This window comes from Lycorma delicatula, chromosome 4 (assembly GCF_047948215.1).
Source record: "Lycorma delicatula isolate Av1 chromosome 4, ASM4794821v1, whole genome shotgun sequence".
Lineage (NCBI taxonomy): Eukaryota > Metazoa > Arthropoda > Insecta > Hemiptera > Fulgoridae > Lycorma > Lycorma delicatula.
The window spans coordinates 93,916,918-93,938,337 of record NC_134458.1 but is presented as its reverse complement, the minus strand read 5'-3'; the positions used below and the strand labels follow the sequence as shown (position 1 = coordinate 93,938,337).

The following is a 21,420-nucleotide window of genomic DNA, read 5'->3' as shown; positions in this document are numbered from 1 at the left end:
CCTATAAGAAAGTTGTTTGTCATTTTAAATAATGTTTTCCTTACAATGCCAAGACATGTAAGCTGCTTATAGGCAGGCTCTTTGGTCCATACCAGAAATACTTGTGAAATTCACTGTCAGAATGCATTAAGAATAGGAATGGGATTTGCAGTTTGTATCTGCTGCAACCGAAAAAAAAAATTGTAAATTTTGAGTAGTGTTATTCTGTCTCCATTAAGTGCCTTAAACAAGCAATTGTAACTGACCCTATATGTGACACAAACCACTCTCAAAAATGAATTGCTGATTCTCAAAAGTAACAAGCATCTCATGCAGGGGATTGAAATGAATTTTTATAAGTTTAGAATTACTGTAAAATATTTTTCATATTTTCAGAACTAGCATGAGAGAAAGAGCATGGTATAAACATCCTCCTTAACACTAAAGCCACTTATACAACTGTCAATTGTAATGAATTTTAACTATAGATACATAGCTTTGGTGGGTAATTACTTCTATACTGACTTTACTCCTTGGCATTACAGCCTGTGCAGAGCCTTGGCCTCCATCAAGATGCCATTCTACTCTTTCCTAATTGCCACTTTTCGTTTCCATCCTCTAACAATTATCCTTGCCAAATATCATTATTATGGAGGAAGGGTTTCCTCCATAAACTCCTTTGCCATTGCTCATCTGCACAAAGTGTTCCAGCCAACTCAACCTTCTCACCAACAGTATCCTGTCTGCAAAAAATTTCTTGAAATTCCCAGTTCATACATATTGTTTACTCTTTTTTTTACATACCGCCCTGTATATTTTCAGTAATATATTCTCTCCCAGATGTGCAGCATATCTTCATCTTTCTTTGTCAGAACTCATATCTTTGACACCGGCCTGTATGATAGAAATTTGCTCAATCTATAATACAGCGATTTCCAGCTGTTATCTTTACCTGTACATCATTTTAGTATGGGAGTTATTACTCTTATACAAACAAAATCATAATATGGAAGGAAGTTATTATAGCCTTTAGATTTATTGAATATTAGTTTCAAAGAGTGAACTTACAATTTTAATGAGTTTTTTAAATTACTTGCATGATTTTCACAATAAAAGAATTAATTAAATAGAACAACGAAGCTGTATCAGTGTCGTTGAGTAAGAAAATCATTATACTTTAAAAAATATATTCTGAAAGCATATTTTAAAGTAAGCACTTGGAGCCGAATTAAAACTACTTTATAAAGCATCAGGTAGTTTACAATGTTTACCTAAGAATGTTATGCGATTGCCCACCACGATAGGAAATCTAAATTTCCTTTTTTAGGGTGTTCTGCTCAAAAAAATTCTTTACAGTTAGATATGGCCAAACTGTCAGAATTTTAAAAATAATTTTGGCTGATCGTAAATAATATTTGTGAATGTGAACAATCGTTTATACTCTCAAATGTACGAAGAATGAACAAAAATCTGGTAGTTATGTTTCACTAGTGTTTTACCCGCCTTCCAGTAGTGGCACGCGAACTTTCTCCCTCTTTACCTGTGAGATTTACTGCACGAACAGTAAAAAGTTGGTTCGATAAAAAACCATAGTTGTAGAGATTTTTAGTAATGACTGTAATATTACTTAATTATTTTAACCCCACATGTATAAGTCACAACTCGTTTTCAGACCGAAACAACATTAAAAAAGTGTTCGAATAGGATATTAATATTTTCTTTTTCGTGTTATTTTGTAGGATTGCTAGTAATTACTATCATAGAATATCAGTAACATACCACCTTATTTAATTAATTCAACTTCGAAAAATACTACATACAGTTGTAGTAGCAAACAACAATACGAAACCAAGTGCCACTAAAAAAAGTGTCCAAGAATAAAATTTCCCTGAACATCCTGCCATTTTTAAATATGCGTTCTGCCTCAACATTTTAATTTTGACTTTTGTTAAAAAAAAAAAAGACCTGCTGGAAGCAGATTTTACACACCATTAGTAAAATTAGATATTTAAATGTTACTTATCTTTTTTCTTAAACTAAAATTTAATATAATGTAAATAATTTTACTAGAATATTTTTGTATGTCGTCCATGACTGTTACTGTCGTCCCAAGCGACATCTATCGTAGAAGGTTGAACTACTTCTACAGGGCATATATATTGACAAGCATTTTATCCTTCGTCTATTCGTCACAAAATAATTTACGTTTACGTTGAATTTGTTGTTTCGGAAAGGAATTTAAATGGAAATAGTTTTGTTAATGTTGTGATATAACCTTCTTCTTGTTACTGTGCTATATTTTTACTCCTTAATTTGTTGTGGAAAAATGTTAATAGAAGACCCAGAAGCGTTTAAATCATGGTTAACTACAATATTGGAACCATTGTAAGTAGGCCGTTTAGCGATTATTGTTTGTTTTCTTTTAATATTTTTACCTCTTGTTGAGTTAAGATGTTACATTTTAACTGGCGGTTTTATTCTGAAGAAGGATTATACACTGAATTTCGTTCGTGTGCTTTATTTAATGTTTGTGCAGTATTAATATGTGTGTTTACACTAGTTTTGGTTACGTTCATAACAAACAGCTGTATATTTTTATATATTTTGTGTACATCATTGTATTTTATGGGGTGAATAGTTTGTTTTTTTGTAAGAATCCATCGTGATATTATTTCGTAGTTTTAATTAATTATATTGACTGTTTAAATCTATTTTAAATTGTGTATTTAAATGTGTTTAAATATAAAACACAATGATTTAGGTATTGAATAATGTAGCTGTTCATCATATCTCTTTTCTAGTTACAACATCAGTTAATGATATATTTTAAATAAGCTATGTTAAAACATTGAACTGATTTTATTTTGTTGTCATAACCTCTGTGATAACAATGTATTGGTGAATGTCCTCATGTGCAGGTGGGGCTCCCTTGCAAACGGTGCTTTATTAGCTCCATCGTTTTAATTATGTTTGGAGTTCAGTGGTTTAAACTCTGTGTGGGATAATCTTATTTTCTATTTCTGTATTCTATTTTACTATGTAATATTTATGCTGGCTCTTTATAAGGAATGCTTATGTGTGAGTATTTCATTTTATATCTATACTTAGATTTGTTTTTTATCATAAAGGCTTTATACCGCACACTTTCACTGAATTACTTTCTTAAGTGTAAAAAAGATCTTTATACCTTATTATTCAAGGTACTGTGTAAGCCATTAATTAATAAAGTTGTATTTCAGTGTAAACTTAAATATTTGCACTAAATTAAACTTTTAAGATTCTACTTATTTGAATCACTTGATGTTTATTTGGGTAATGATGTTATTGTAATATATTAAGACTTTTAATGTTACTGGCAATTCTGATTTTACCATTTATAACAGTGTATGCTGGAGACAGGTTTCTGCTCTTGATCAATTTAACTTTAAGTTTGTTTTTAATCATGTGATTGTTGAGTTTTTAAAATTAAAGGAAATATTTTACTGTTGTATATAATATTCATTCAGCATAAAGTTGGCTTAGCCATCTGCCTGGTATTTTTCATTTATAATCTTCAGTATATGTTCACTCTTATGATATGATTTTACCAAATAAAAAGTCTTACACGGATTATGAGTTATAAGACATTGAAAAAAAAATTACTTCCTTTTGTTAATTTAACTAAATGTTTTAAAATTTTACCCTAATGTAATCCTAAGATAAGTCCTAGAAGTATTGTAAGGTGTTATTATGGACTGATGTATATAGTAACTGTTTTGGTCTTTTATATTCAATTCAAAATTTTCACCCAGAAAACATTACAAATCTGTTTGACTTTAGTGATTCCTATACTGTGACTTATGACAAGTACAACCGCATTTTTTAAGTCGCTTCTGTCTGTTCCTGTTTTCTATCTTGTGTATGATTAGTCATTAAAACCTAGCTTAGTGGTATTGCTTGACAATTAAGTTTAACTAGGTGTGAGTGTTCTACTTTTACACTTGTTTTTAATACATTTAAACAATTATGTGATATCTTAATTATTGCTGTGCTTCACGGACTACCAAAATTATTGCTACAAATAAAATCTTTATTTCTCAATTAAATGTCATACAGACACCTTTTTTTATTTATAAATTTGAACTTGTGCAAAATTATTTAATATAAACAAATATCCATTTTATAATAAAAAAGTGTTATTTGTAATGAAGTTGTCATAAATAAAATATATAATAGAGTTTGCCTATTAATTAATAGAATTATATGTGGATGTATTGCTTTTGAAAATAATGATCAATATCTTGTAATAAATAATTAAATTAGAAATGCTGGGTAGCATTGAAAGGTATAAAAAAGTTTTAAATTAAATTTTTAAAGATTTTGTAATTGTAATGTCAGATCCATATAGGCTTTATCATATAGTTTTATTCTCCAAAAACTTTTTTCCCCAAAAAACTTTGTTTCTCTAAAAATAGAAATCAGTATCTTGGATTCTAGTCATCCTAAAAAGTTCAAATGTGTATCAAGTGAAAGGTCTTTCCTAAAAAATTATTTTATCAGAATTTAACCAATTTTTTCAAATTTGAATATTGTATAGATAAAGTTAAAACAAAAAAAATTCTTAGGTTTTAACATTTATAAAACTGTTAAGAACTTAGTTTTTATATTTAACATGGTTTTTTACATGAGTTAATTTTAGTAGTTGCTGGTTGGGAGTAAGTTTTCAATAAAAATAAATGAGTAGTTTATAATCTTACTATTTGTTTTAATGTAATATTTGATTGTTATCTTAAAAATGTGATAAAAATTATATGTGAGTTGTCAACACAAACTGTAATTAAATACATCTGTGTTTACTGGTCTGAGTACTTTTGTTCATGTTTAGAGGATCTCTACAGCTTAGTGGGACCATTTGTATCTCTTGAAGAGTTTATAATGTTCTACAGTTTGCACTGAACATTAAAAAAATATCATACTTTGTGATATCAGCTTTAAAGTAAAACGAAACTTGCTGTGCTTAGTGCTGAATTGAGTTTTTTGCGTTTTCTTGAATCCATTTTGAATTTCATCAGTTTGAGTATTATAATATTTCAGTTTTTGTTTATGATTGGTGTAATGGTCTAGGGTTCATGAGCAGTTAATGAGGCTTAAACTTCATCATTGCTATTAGGTATGTTACTTAAAGCAGTATACTTTAAGAATGGTTTGAATATTGAAATATTTTTATTTTTGTTAATTTACGTTGCTGCAAAAACCATTTTGTTATTATTACTTGTTTACTTATCTCTGAAGGTACAATATATATTTTGAAAAGGACAGTTTGGATATTACATTATAACTTTTTGTCATTTGGTGTTACAAACTGGTTCAGTTTTTGTTAAGTGATAACAGAAAACCAGAATTACAACATCCTTAGTGCATTACAGAAATCCTCAGGTTAGGTGCATTACAACATCCTCAGTTTCGAAGGAGGCATAAACTCTGTAGACTATAATATTTTTATATACTGGAAGAAATTTTTTTGTAAAATAAGGTTTGAATAAAGCAATATTTTAACCATCCAAACATTTGGATACCATTTGCTTAGAACTGTCCTAACACTACACATTTGAATTTTTCTTATCCTGAGAAACTAAGCAATTATTTTTTTTATAAAGAAGCGTTTGACTATTTCAGTGTTTGTTAATTAAAGGGGTTTAGATAATTTTAAGTGGGCAAGGGGACTAAAACTACCATTCACTTGAAAATAATGTTTAACAAAATGATATATATTTTTTACTCTGTTTAGGATTATACAGGGAATGGTAATAGAAAATTTTTTATCTAATTTTTGCTAATAAATAATCTTTTCATCTGCCTGGAATTAAAATGAAGCTGTAATTAAAGAAAAAAATTTAGCTATAATTAATTTTGTTTTGAGCATCAGTCACTTGGTACATTTAAGATTTGAATACCACCCAGTACAGTTCAGTGTCTTAAATGTCACCCCCTAATATTTTATACTTTAAGTATTGTTTGTCATACAGGCTTACTTGTTCATAATGCTATACTTTTGTTATTTGCATCAGGTGTTATAGTTATTGTCATATGTTATAATAGAAAAAACTTGAAGATTATAATTGAAGAAATTACACTAATAATTGCAATTATCAAAAACTGTGGAAAATTTGTTACTTTTATTGAATAATTATCAATGTTATTTTTTACATCAGTTGGTCAACTATAAAATTGATTTCACCTCTCCTTTTTGTTGATCTTTACACCTTAAGTATTAAGTGCATCCTATAATTTCAATTATTTATTTCATGTATTGTGATATTTGTCTTCCTATACAGTTTTGCTTGTTTATTTTATGTGCTGTGAAATATTACATGCATCATAATTCTTTTGGTAAAAAATTTTCAGATTTCCTTTTACTTCATTTCTTATTCTTACTATTACATTTTGAATTTTATCTGCCAAACTTAGTTTCAACTTAGTTTTTTATATAATTGTATGTTTAAAATATCTGTTCCTTGTCTTTCTGATTACCTTGCTCGTTTTCATTCTTTTTTTTCCTTTTCATTTTCAACTAAAATCTCATTACATCTTATTTATTCTTTCTTGGAATTTCTCTCCTAACTGCGAATCTAGTTATTCAATATTTATTTTATCGTTGTACTTAATTAACTAAAACAGCAATTTCAGCAAACCGTAATCTGTTTGTTTTGAAGGAAATTTTATGTTGAGGACAGACACCGCTTAATTCTGTAATGTGCTCACTACTCTTGGATTAATAATCTGCTGAGAAAGAGAAAGTTCTCTTTCTCATCAGATTCACAATACATAATAATTAGAGTAATATTTAAAAATTTTGCAGGATTCCAATTTTTCACAGGCTTCCTCACTGTGCTACCTCTAGCAAATAGAGTAATTGAATATGTCAACTCATATTCAATTCAAGGGTATGTTCACTAAGCTGAGGGAAACTTCAGGTTATTACATATGTACTTTGAAATCAGATATCAGTTGAGAGATTCATTTGCTTTAGGTGGTTAGCTGCATAAACAAAACTATTGTTACGCTAAGCTTAGTTCCATAATGACTTACAGTTTTATGCATAATGGAAATAACTTACAGGAATTACTTCAAACATATAAGTATAAAAATAAATTCTGGTGGCACAATTGTTTGTAAGCATGTAATATTTGATGAGGCTGTTTAGAAACTGGATGTCTTTTACTTCTGTGATTGACTAAGAGGAACACAAAATATTACAGTGAAATGTGTACTTAGATTACTCAAATGTGTAGTATGACTTGAGTACATGTTACTTTTATTGATTACTTATGGTGATGTAACAGCATGAATTATATGAATATTGATTTTTTAATAAATTAAATCTGGTGTATAATTTTTATTGTGATTTTGCATTTAGCACAAATACTTAAATAATACAATCAAGGATGAGGACTAGTCTGCTGACTCATTGTCAGAATTATTTTAATGTATGTTACACCTTTGTTGAACAATTCATTTAATAGTTTATGGTAGTTACATCTGAAATTGTTATTTGTATTTTAATAGTTTTTTTTTTTATTTATTCTTTTATTATTTAGTTTTCTTTTTTTATGAAATTAATTACTTATAGTGTTGCTCTTAATTAATATAATTTGTAATGACTTGTTATTTTGCAATCTGTATTAACATTTCTTTTTACAGATGTGATGCAGATCCTGCTGCTTTGGCAAAGTATGTTTACGCTCTCGTAAAAAAAGACAAACCAGTCGCAGAATTACGTGAAAGTATGCTTTCTCAGCTAGAAGTATTTTTACAAAAAGGTGAGGAAATATTTACATTCAAGAAATAAGTCTAATAATCTGTTGTAAGTTAATTTATTGGGAAACCTTTTTAAATGATTCTGTTGACCCAAATTTCTCCTAATATATTTTAGTAAATGTTGAAGATATAATTTGATTTATTAGTATTTGTTTACAAATATACAAAAATGTAAGGGATAATTACTACAGAAACAATTCTTTGTTTAACTCTAATAAACAAGCTGTTTTATCCACTTTGTACACTAAAACTATCAAGACTTAGATAAATTTGAAGATCACTTTAAAAATTGTTAATAACCCCAATACTTGTTTGAAATAATTAATATAAAAAAATGTTGTGGAAGAAATGTTTCAAACTTTTTAAAAATAATTCCATTTCAGTCATAATTTGATATTGTAGGCTTTCATTTGATATTTTCAACTATATTTTCTGTTTTACATCAAAATTTGTTATTGTGAAAAACTGCTGAAATCTAACGTATCAATGCATTATTTAATATACTTAAACGTGTTACTTATTGCAGTATAATTAATGTTTTACTTTTTTAAATACTATGATGTTATATATTGATTGATGCGAGTGGCAATATTTACGATGTTTTATTAAATTTAATGAAAAAATGGGAACAGTGTATAAAGTTTTAGTTACTAATCTTACTCAATGATTCTTTGAAATAAAGTAATTTAGATATTTGTAACATTTTCATAAGGTTATTTATTTATTAAAAAAAAAAAGATTAATGCATTTTTTATTGAGAGCAGTTGAAATAAATATTTGTCAATGGTTTTTGTATGCTTTTTTCAAACTATTTTAATTTTGTTCAAAAGAATATTCCGTATGTATTATTCTCTGTTTGATATATATTTTTTGATGCGACAGTGCTTTAAACTTTTACAATTGCATCGTAAATATAGTTATTGAACCTAGAACTTAGTTATCGACAGTATTAAATGTATTCTAAAATATTTATCTGGTTTAATCAAAAATCAATTTGGTTAAACATCAAAAATCATCACAAAGTGTTGCAGTTCATCATAAAACAATCTCTAAATGTATTAGTAAATACTATAATATATAACTATAAGCAGAACATATTTCTAATAATGTTGAAGAAACTTATTTACAAGATGTGTTCAGGAATTGACCCGTACTGTTCAGAGTATAATTAGAAACCATAAACACCATCAAAATATATGAATTTTTGATGAATTCTGCATGATAGTTAATCATGGATCTTTATAAGAAAATGTTATAATATATTAAAATGCTATTAATATTAAAATATTATGGCAAACAGGTTTATTCTGAAAACTTTGGATAGTCAGATTTTTTGATTTTTTTTTGAAAGCTTTTAATTTATCAATGCTTCTATATGGTAGTGGGATTTTTCTATATGGTAGTTGGTTAAAGTGGAGGTATCCCATTACAGAAAATATTTGTGAACAGTGAATACAATAATTGGTTTTATGATTTGCTGTCATTAATAAGTTTATTTGAGGGCTATCTGTAAATTGATTTCTAATTAATTGGCTATTGAAAATAAGTTGATTACTGTTGCAACACAGAATGTGTGCAATAATCATCAGAAATTTGTTATCTTATTAAATGCTATTAAAGCAGTATCACTGAAACATGGAACCTATCATTGTTTTTCCTTCCTACTGTGAGGCACTTTGTGTGGTTACTCTTTTGCAAGTAGAGGGATGTAATGCCACTGGGATGTATCAGTGAGTATGTCAGGTTTGTGGTAATAATGTTACAAGTGACAGTGATGTGGTAAGTACAAGAAGTTCAGAGAGCATTGTCCTCTTCAGATTTACTTAATAAGATGCAAGTAGGTGCTATAGAATCAAAACATTATGGCTACTGGATTTTGACTGCAGGGGAATTTTGCTGAGAAATTCATGGAATCTGACTTCAACAATCTCAGAAGCTTATTGTGAAGTAATTAAGAAACTTCATACTTATGTCCAAAACAAGAAAGGTCACCGAGTGCTTTCAAAGAGTGAGTGTTCTGCATGGCAGTGTGTATCTCACATTACAAGTCATACTAAGACTTTACTTTAGTAGCTACATTGGGAAATTTTTGCTATCCTCCTAAAACCCAAACTTTGACGCAAGTAACACTATCTTTTCTACATAAAGATGAATGTCTAACCAGGTACCAAACTCTTTAAAATAAATGAGGAACTCATGGATTTGGTTAATAATCAGCTGGGTATCCTGGTGGTAAAGTTTTCAAACAGGGAGGGTCTGCAAAAGCTAGTGTGGTGGCAAGCATACGGAAAAGTAATAAAACTGTTTTTTTTAACCAGTAAATTGGAAGTGAATATTGGAATATTCCTCATATTTTCTTGATATAATTATTTTCTTTTACATATGAATAAGAAACCCTTTTAATATATTTTCTTATGTGTCGATGTGGTTTTTAATAATGGTATACCACCAAAGTAACAGAAATTTAATTTATTAAACAATTTAATTTCATAATTACCACAAAGGTCTTTTTAGTTGCATCGACTCGACCCATCATTATTATATGTAACCATCCTTTATTATACAAGGTGCCCCACAAAGAAATGGAGAAAGTTTTACGATATGTTCTACTGATGAAAATAATGAAAAAAGTTCATATAAACATAGGTCTGGAAACATTTATTTTCAAGTTACGACTAGCGAATGATTTCGCATAGATTTCAACTTTTCTAATAAAAAGAAACCCTACTGTAATTTTTGGGACCCAAGTTAAGGAGTAAAGTTAGTGGTTTCTTATGAAACTTCAGCTGGGAGATAGGATAAAACAGGTCCTGGAACTGTAACTCGAGTAGTTTTTAAGATATCTGACGTAAAACACAAAATTCTGTGACGAAAAAAGTTTTTTTTTTAGGTTTGTTATACAATAGCTTTGTTAAGTGACTAATAAATGCGGAAGATTTAGTTACAAAACATATAGAGAATTTAATTCTGAAAAAATTAATGTAAATACAGTTAATAAAAAGTAAATAGAAACTTTTTAAAATCAGTTTTTTTGTTGAAGCAAACGGGCAAAAAATAGACAGAAAATCATATTCTTTCTTTACGTAATAAACATTATTCTTAATATAGCAAAACAAAAAAATAAAATACATGAAATGATAAATGGTAACAGATTAACAAACCTCAGTTACAGTAATTGTACTAAATTTCCTCCTTCACAATGTACAAAGCATGCTGCACAGTGTAAAATATTACTGGTGGCTTTCCGTATCATCTCAGGATCGTTTTGTATAAATTCAATAGCATTTCACATTTTAATGAGTAACTCTTGTTTAGCATTAACTTTTTGTCACTATACTATCATTTTCATATGGCCCCAAATAAAGTAATCTAGTGGCGTTAAGTCAGGTGATTGTGGAGGATCGATTGGTCCACCACATCCAGTCCAGTTTAAGAAATTAGCATTCAAGTGATTTCTAGCTACTAAAGAAAAATGTGTTGTTGCACCATCCTGCTAGAAAATCATTTGTAATCCAGTTTGTCAAGGTACATCCTCTTAAAAAAATTATATTTCAAGAAATGAACATACGAGGTGTGACAATAAAGTAATGAGACTGATTTTTCTTTGCAAGATGTGGCAACCCTGCAGCTTGCATAGGCACACCATCTTTGACCTTGGTCTATACGGTACTTCTAGTCCAAGCGGCACATTGATGCAACTGCTCAGTCGTGAGTTGTGCTGTAATAAGTGAACACGTGTTTGTGTCTCTCGTCACAGAAATGAAACCGCAAAATATTGCGCAACGGTATGCCAATTTTTTTTGCGTTAAATTGGGTGAAAACGCGATGACAACTTATGGTAAGCTTCAGAAGGCTTTTGGAGAGGAGGTTATGTCAAGAGCTCAAGTTTTTCGGCGGCATAAAATTTTTAGTGAAGGCAGAACGAATGTTGAAGATGAAGACCACAGTGGATGACCATCAACCTCACGGACAGATGTCAACTTGACCGGGGTGCATGAAATCGTACGATCTGATCGAAGATTATCCATGAAAATTATTGCAGAAGAACTCAGCATCAATCGAGAAACGGTTCGTCTAATATTAACTGAAGATCTTGGTATGAGAAAGATTTGTGCAAAAATGGTCCCCAAAAATCTCACACAACAACAACGAGAAACATGGGAAAATGTGGCAGCCGATCTGTTAGAACGGAAATCAATCCAGATTTGTTGAGCCGTGTTATCACTGGTGATGAAGGTTGGTTTTTTCAATACGATCCAGAGACAAAACACCAAAGTTCGCAATGGTGCTCAAAGGGATCACCCAGACCAAAAAAAGCTTGTATGTCAAAAGTGAAATGCATGCTTGTGTGTTGTGTGCTTCTTCGATTCCAAGGGAATTGTTCATAAAGAGTAGGTGCCTCCTGAACAAACAGTTAACCAATATTTCTACAAAGAAATTTTAGAAAGACTTCGTAAACGAGTTCTTTGTGACCGTGCCAACATTGCTGATAATTGGTTTCTGCATCACGATAATGCGCCATCCCATACTGCTCTGTCAGTACAGCAATTTTTAACCTCAAAACAAATTTCAGTACTACCACAGCCACCTTATTCACCAGATATCGCTCCGTGCGACTTTTTTCTATTTCCAAGAGTCAAAATGGCGGTCAAGGGACACCATTTTCAAACAACACAAGATGTCCAAAAAGCTGTGACGAGGGTCTTAGAGGATATTACAGAAGATGAGTTCCAGAAATGTTACCATCAATGGCAGAAGCGCTGGAATAAGTGTGTGCAATCAGAGGGGAACTACTTTGAAGGAGACAACACTAAACATGACTAAAACGGTAAGCAACATTTTTTTCACATCAGTCTCATTACTTTATTGTCGCACCTCGTATGCATCTCCTGTAAAGTTTTCATTGAAAACAAATGGTCCCAGAATTTTGTCATAAATAATGCCACGCCAACAATGTGAAATCTCTGTTGGAAACTAGTTCCACAGTACCACATGGATTGTGTTCGCTCCATAAGATTTAGAATTGACTGTTTCTCATAAAAGTTGCTTCATCAGTAAATTTAATTTACCTTATTGGCGTTGACTAGAAGCCAGTGATACAAGTTTAATCACTGGGGGTAAGCCGCAAATTTCGAACCTTTTGCAGGTGGAAAAAATAAAGATTCTCTTTCTGTAGGATGGGCCACAATTTGTTTTTAACAAACTAGTGTGACATGAAATTTGTCTTATACTAGTACGTGAGCTATGCTGAATTACACAATGTTCATCATTAATATGATGATTTATTTGGCATTCAACAGAAAAAGAACATGTTGGAAATGACCCTTTCTTTGTAAATGCTGATACACCAAAGAACATTTAAAAAGAATGTTTATTAGATACAGAAAGAATAATATGATGATTTTGTGTCTATTTTAATCTGTATGATTTTCTGTTTATTTTTCGTCTGTTTTAAATCAGTTTGCTTCAATAAAAAACTGATTTTTAAAAATGTTTATTTACTTTTTATTGGCTGTATTTACATTAATTACCTCAGAACAAGAAGATAGGGAAGAGAGTAGAGTATTTCAAAACGCATAGCGATAGAATCATTGTAATAAGGATAAAATCAAAACCTAAACCGACAACGATTATTAACGTCTATATGCCTACAAGCGCTCATGATGATGATGAGGTAGAGTGTGTATACGAAGAGATGGATGAAGCAATTAAACACGTAAAAGGAGATGAAAATTGAATAATAGTTGGAGATTGGAATGCAAGGAAGGAAATATAGTGGGTGAATACGGGCTGGGCAAAAGGAATGAAAGAGGGGATCGACTTATAGAGTGTTGTATGAAGTATAATTTAGTAATTGCAAACACCCAATTTAAAAATCATAATAGAAGAATATACACTTGGAAAAAGCCAGACGATACTGCAAGGTATAAGATAGATTATATCATGGTTAAGCAAAGATTTAGAAATCAACTCATTGACTGCAAAACTTACCCTGGAGCAAACATTGATAGCGACCATAATTTGGTGATAATGAAATGTAGATTGGGGTTTAAAAACCAGAAGAAAAGGTGTCAGATGAATCTGTGGAATTTAGAGAAGCTTGAAGAAGAGGAGGTAAAGAAGATTTTTGAGGAGGACATCGCAAGAGGTCTGAGTAAAAAAGATAAGGTAGAAAATACAGAAGAAGAATGTTAAAAATGAAATTCTTAAATCAGCAGAAGCAAACTTAGGCAGAACAAAGAGAACTAGTAGAAAACCTTGGGTTTCAGACGATATATTGCAGCTGATGGATGAACGTAGAAAATATAAGAATGCTAATGATGAAGAAAGTAAAAGGAACTATCGGCAATTAAGAAATGCTATAAACAGGAAGTGCAAACTGGCGAAAGAAGAGTGGATTAAAGAAAAGTGTTCAGAAGTGGAAAGAGAAATGAACATTGGTAAAATAGACTGAGCATACAGGAAAGTTAAGGAAAATTTTGGGGTACATAAATTAAAATGTAATAATGTGTTAAACAAAGATGATACACCAATGTATAATACGAAAGGTAAAGTCGATAGATGGGTGGAATATATTGAAGAGTTATACGGAGGAAATGAATTAGAAAATGGTGTTATAGAGGAAGTTGAAGAGGTTGAAATGGGAGAAACAATACTGAGATCTGAATTTAAGAGAGCATTAAAAGATTTAAATGGCAGAAAGGCTCCTGGAATAGACGGAATACCTGTAGAATTACTGCGCAGTGCAAGTGAGGAAGCGATTGATAGATTATACAAACTGGTGTGTAATATTTATGAAAAAGGGGAATTTCCGTCAGACTTCAAAAAAAGTGTTATAGTTATGATACCAAAGAAAGCAGGGGCAGATAAATGTGAAAAATACAGAACAATTAGTTTAACTAACTAGTGATGCATCAAAAATCTTAACTAGAATTCTATACAGAAGAATTGAGAGGAGAGTGGAAGAAGTGTTAGGAGAAGACCAATTTGGTTTCAGGAAAAGTATAGGGACAAGGGAAGCAATTTTAGGCCTCAGATTAATAGTAGAAGGAAGATTAAAGAAAAACAAACCAACATACTTGGCGTTTATAGACCTAGAAAAGGCATTCGATAAACGTAGACTGGAATAAAATGTTCAGCATTTAAAAAAAATTAGGTTTCAAATACAGAGATAGAAGAACAATTGCTAACATGTACAGGAACCAAACAGCAACAGTAATAATTGAAAAACATAAGAAAGAAGCCGTAATAAGAAAGGGAGTCTGACAAGGATGTTCCCTATCTCCGTTACTTTTTAATCTTTACATGGAACTAGCAGTTAATGATGTTAAAGAACAATTTAGATTCGGAGTAACAGTACAAGGTGAAAAGATAAAGATGCTACGATTTGCTGATGATATAGTAATTCTAGCCGAGAGTAAAAAGGATTTAGCAGAAACAGTGAACGGCGTAGATGAAGTCCTACGCAAGAACTATCGCATGAAAATAAACAAGAACAAAACAAAAGTAATGAAATGTAGTAGAAATAACAAAGATGGACCACTGAATGTGAAAATAGGATGAGAAAAGAATATGGAGGTAGAAGAATTTTGTTATTTGGGAAGTAGAATTACTAAAGATGGACGAAGCAGGAACGATATAAAATGTCAAATAGCACAAGCGAAACGAGCCTTCAGTAAGAAATATAATTTGTTTACATCAAAAATTAATTTAAATGTCAGGAAAAGATTTTTGAAAGTATATGTTTGGAGTTTCGCTTTATATGGAGGTGAAACTTGGACAATCGGAGTATCTGAGAAGAAAAGATTAGAAGCTTTTGAAATGCGGTGCTGTAGGAGAATGTTAAAAATCAGATGGGTGGATAAAGTGACAAATGAAGAGGTATTGCGGCAAATAGATGAAGAAAGAAGCTTTTGGAAAAATATAGTTAAAAGAAGAGACAGACTTATAGGCCACATACTAAGGAATCCTGGAATAGTCGCTTTAATATTGGAAGGACAGGTAGAAGGAAAAAATTGTGTAGGCAGGCCACGTTTGGAATATGTAAAACAAATTGTTAGGGATGTAGGATGTAGAGGGTATACTGAAATGAAACGACTAGCACTAGATAGGGAATCTTGAGCTGCATCAAACCAGTCAAATGACTGAAGACAAAAAAAAACTTCAGAATTAAATTCTGTACAAGTTTTGTTTCTACATCTTTTACATTTATTAGTTATTTAACAAAGCTGTAGTATTACAAACCTAAATAAAACTTTTTTTTTATACTGAATTTTGTGTTTTACGTCAGATATATTAAAAACTATTGGAGTTACAGTTCTGGGACTTGTTTTATCCTATTTCCTAGTTCAATTTACATACGAAGCCACCAATTTTACTCTTTAATTTGGGTCCCAAAAATTACAGTAGGGCTTCTTTTTATTAGAAGAGCTGAAATCCAGACGAAATCTTTCACAAGCTGTAACTTGAAAACAAAGTTTTTCCTGACCCATGATTGTATGAACTTCTTTCACTATTATCACCAATAGAACATGTCCTGAAAGTTTCTTCGTGGGACACATGTATATAAACATCTTCATATTGTCTATGACCAGGAAAAGTTTAAACTGATCTATAAATCCAACAAATTCAATTTTTTTTGCTACTGGTGGTGTAATATTTTTTAATTAATAATTTATATAAAATATTATATCAATATAGATATGGATAAATAATTTTACATATTGAAAATACAATTGTTTATTATTATTGGACATCGTACACTATTGAATTTTCAGTTTTTGCCATGTAATATGCAATTTTTTTTCGAAATGGTCGTGCTTATATTGCATTTCTATGAAGGCAGAAATTTAGATTCTAAATTATTATTAACGCTATTAAAATATAGTAGAAATAACATTTTTAAAGTGTTAATAATTACACAAAGTTTAGTAATCTAGTGAGTTTATGTAGTGTTAAAATATAACTGTCTAACATGACCTCAAAGAGAATCTAGTGGTGGTGGTGGTGTATGTGTACATGTGTGTGCATGCTGACATGCATGTGTGTATAATTACTATATCTTCAAAACCTTTATGTTATTATTGTAGTCACATTTATGGTTTTATAATGGATGAAGGACGTTTATATGCATGCTGGAAATGACAGCTGCAGAAAAAATACAGTTAGTTCTGAATTTATCAAGTTAGTATTTAATCATCCTGAAAAAGTCTAAATGTTATTTCTTATAAACATTTTTTGTTCAGAATTGAGTGGTTTGTGCTATTCATTCAGGAAAAGGATTTTTTTTGTTTTGTAGATAGTTTTCTGTAGAGAATGCTATTTTTTCACTTCAAGCTTCAGTGAATTGAAATTAGTATTTTAGAAACAATCATTTCTGCATGGGAGGTTGTATCAATAAATTTTGAAAATACATTTTTTGTACCTCACATCAAATGTACTTTATAAAATTTAATTTTAAGTATTTTGAATTTGCTGAAACTTTTGTAACATGAAAGCTGATGGAGTCAAAATGCTGGAAGGTTTAAAAATGTCAGTTTCTCAGTTTGTCAATATAAGTTAAATAAGTGGTTTATAAAAAGGAAATGAAATGTTAACAGCAATTCTTTTTGAATGAATATTTATTATTATAAACTCATTGAATAAATTTATGAATATAATTTTTATTGTTTATATTATTGTTGATTACTGTCTAAACACTATGTAATTTATTTGCTCAATAAATTGTACATAAAGTGAATTAATAGTTTTAAGTAATACCGTGTTGGTTGCCATTTCTAATGATAAAGTGTAAACGCTATATCGATGCAATGTCAACAAATGGAGTTAGTTAATTGAAAATCTGTTTTTGTTCTTTAATATGTATATTTGCTTCTGTTATCTTTACTTTTTTTATAACTGTGTAGGTAATTTATGTGATATAACTGATTAATAACATTGCTTGTGTAAGTTATCATATAATAATTCAGTATTAGAAACCATTTAAATTAAAGAATTTTAGACTATATATATATACATATATATTTTTTTTTTCCATATAAAAATGTATTATTTTACCGCTTCTTTATTAAATGTTAATTTTTTTTTACTTTAATGAATCCACAGGTTATACCAGCAAATTATTGTTTATTATAGTTCTCTATTTGTTTTTAAGAAAATTTAAGGTTATGCTAGTGTTATTAACCAGTTTGGTCGTTGGGTATTAATAAATTTCAGGTCATGGGTAAGACTAAACTGCAGCCATTACAACCCGGTGGTTCTGCCACACATTTCAGGGTCCTAGCATCCTAGAAATTGATGGGAATAATACAAAATACCAACATTTGATGAGCCAGTGCCTTTAGATGACCGAAGTTAATGCTGCATGTTGGGATTTTTTATTTGGAGATGACCGTATCAGTCTGTGCCACTTTCAATACAAAAAATAAAACATAAATAAATGTCAATAGAGTAATTTTAAGAATCCGTTTACTAAATGTGGCCTTGGCTGTTGATATTTTAACTTTATTTTGTGCCCTTATTGAATGCTAATCCAAAAAAATTTCAGCTGTTGGAAATTATTAGGTTGGTTGTAAGTATAGTTTACTATGTTACTTGGTGCCTGGTTGATTATTTATGTTTTGTAAAATGTATGCACCGGGCTGAAAAGAACTTAGTATTTAATGTTTTTTTGTTTTTTTTTTAATTATACATGATGATTAGTCAGGTTGTGTTTTTTAATTTTTAATTTTAATCTGCCAAAATCTTGTTACTCTGTGTAATTTTTTTATAACGTGTTTTTAGTTAAAATTGAAAACTAAATTCTAAATTCCTTCACTAAAAACTCTAACTGGAATTCAGATCTGAAGCCTTCAATATAACCTGAGCCAGAAAAGCAGTTAGCCTTTAAGTTCAATAAAATCGAACTAGAAATTAAATTAAATTGTTCGGATATTGTTTACATTTCTTGTTTTAATTATGATTATTAAAGTTATTTCTAAATTAAATTTTTGCTATATGAATTTTTACTACTTTGAACATAGTTACTTACATTCCCACGTTATATTGCAATAAAATTTGCACAGAGTATTGATTTTCTAATTTATAGTCGATAGAAAAGCTATTAAATAACAAAACGTTTATCTAACAATTGTTTAGAAGTGAATGGCAAGATCAATTGCAAAATTAAAGTAATTGGTTTAAATTTTTGTTTATTTATTTATTAACATTTTGTTTTTTAGTGGATTTTGAGTAATCCTTATATTTTTTTCAAAAATGTGCTTTGAGGCCATTGCTGATTGATAAGATTATATATTATTATTTGAACTAATTTCATTGAAACTTTTAGTTTGAATGAAGTCAGTTTGTTAATTATGCACAATACAATCATAAAAATTGAATATCAAGCAATTTTTCCTCAATTTTACTTTAATTTCAAAGATATTTTAGATAGCCTTAATATTTATGTATGTAAATATTTTATATGTATTCTTCTTTATATTTAATTTCTTTGCTTTTTCATTCATTTCTTTTTTATAGTTTCCATCTTTCTATTTTTTGTTAACTATTTCTCTGTTAATTTAATATTATTACCACTTGTGTCAGCAAGCCTTGTCATATCATATTGAAATAACTACTATTCTTATCTGGAAAAGAAGTTGGGATTTCTATTCAGTGTTGTACCATTATTTATATGTTTTCTATTTCCGTCTGTTTTTCTTATCTTATTTTTAATTAATACCTCAGAAGTAAATTGTAATATATATATATATATGTATATTTTCATTACAGTCTTCTTAAGTTATAGTCAGCATTTTTTTAACCAGGTTATTTTTTAAATAGTATATTAAGAATTATGTATTAAACGTATATAAGAAGTAATTTCAATTTAAATATAGAATAAAGTAATTTTTTTCTTTAAATTGTTCTTTTTTTGAAATGCTAACATATTTTTGAAATTACTATAAAAAAGGAAAAAAGTATTGCATAACTTTCCCAGGTTTGCCCTTAACAGGTTAATTTCAAATACTCCATAAAGTTTTTTAATATTATGCAGTAATATATTTTACTTAATTATGCGATTGTAAAAGATGATCAAAATGTTCAGTGAAAATATTTGGATCCGATTCATCTTGATCAAATGACATTTTTATCTTAAAAATTATGAAGTGTATAAAGTATAATTGAGGAAGAAATCAAAATTCTTCAAAATAAAATGTTGGTTCCAGTCATCCTACTTGACGAAAACATGTTTTTATCATCAAAATTATGCAGTTTTTAGAGTATTATTGCTTAAATAAATATGAAGAACTGTATTAATTTAAAAAAAAAACAAAACAATAATGTAGAGTACTAAAGAACACAATTCCAAAAAAGCTTTTTCAGTTTTTTTCAAATTTTGGAGCTCCCAAATCAAGGGGGCTACATTTAGGGTCTCTAATATGTTCCAAAATTAATTTAAATAAAATTAGTCAAAAAAGTTTTTTTTTTAAACAGACCTCCAAAAAAATCAACAAGACTATTTTATGACTAAATGTTTAAAATTGCTATTAAATTAAAATCAAGATCCTTAAATAAATTTTTTTGATTTTTAAAAAATTGGGGCCTTGCATTGTGCTTTTTTTTATGATTTATGCTTACACAAATAAGTTTTAGGCATTGTTAATTTGTAATTAAAAAAACAAATTGGGGGGCTCCCCTACTCCATGGGGAGTAATTGGGAAATTAATGTTAAAAAAAGTAACCTCAAAGTGGCACTACTAGATTTAAAAAAAAATTGTTCAAAAATATTGAAAAACAAAAAGATACAGCTATAATTTTAAATAAATTCAGATGTGATTTATTTAGGATGAAGTGAAAAATTTTTTTGCCAATCATTTTTTTTTTGTTGTAAATGTACTATACATATTGAAATATCAATACTCTTATATTTTAAACACAAGGGTATTATTAAATGAGCTTTTAAAAAGTTTAAAAAATGATTTCTTGTTACCACAGTGTATAGAATTGGAAAGGGGGAACATTTTTTATAGTTATTTAAAGGCCCATTGATGTAGAGAATATCATATAAAAATCTCCCATTAACTGCTTTTCTTAAGCAAGAAATTGCTAAAAAAGAAAAAAATTCAAGCCATTTTTTTGGGGTGGGGGTGAACATTAAAAAAAAATTGGACAACTTGTTATCCTGATAAAAAGGGCTCCAACTTTTGTAAATAAAATTTTTGGTGAAGTGCTCCAGTAAAATTTTAAAATTCTATTTTGGCCAAACACCCCCACCCCTTTTTCCAATATTTGATATAATAAATCCCTCTTAGGGCGGCTTCTGCCTATAAATCTTGAAGAAAATTGGTTTATTTAGTCCAGAGTTATTAAGCTTGAAACAAGCCAACATATACATATATGTGTGTATGAGTATATAAAAATTGTATGTATGTACATATGAGTTTATAAAAATTCACTCTTAAAAATAGTGATTTGGGCTTAGGGATAATGTTAAACAAATTTTATTTTCTATTCTAATATAAAAAGTTAGGAACTTTTTTTTAGTGAAAAAGTAACTAAAATGTCCCTTTGCGACTTTTATTAAAAAATGAATAATTTTTTAAAAATATACTACTTTTATATTTTCCCTTTAGTATAGCTAACTGTAAATCAGGCTGTATTAAC

General features: G+C 29.4%; 1 protein-coding gene across 4 annotated transcripts in view; it reads left to right on the top strand.

The window, feature by feature from the left end:
* The first annotated feature begins 2,120 nt into the window (after positions 1 to 2,120).
* Positions 2,121 to 21,420, top strand: part of swm (Zinc finger protein swm) — a 108,068-nt gene continuing 88,768 nt past the window's right edge. For all 4 annotated transcript variants that reach the window (XM_075363688.1, XM_075363693.1, XM_075363692.1 and 1 more), the window contains exons 1-2: positions 2,121 to 2,364; positions 7,660 to 7,778. In XM_075363688.1, the coding sequence (XP_075219803.1) occupies positions 2,306 to 2,364; positions 7,660 to 7,778 (178 nt within the window). In that variant the 5' untranslated portion in view covers positions 2,121 to 2,305. The remainder of the gene's footprint in view (positions 2,365 to 7,659; positions 7,779 to 21,420) is intronic.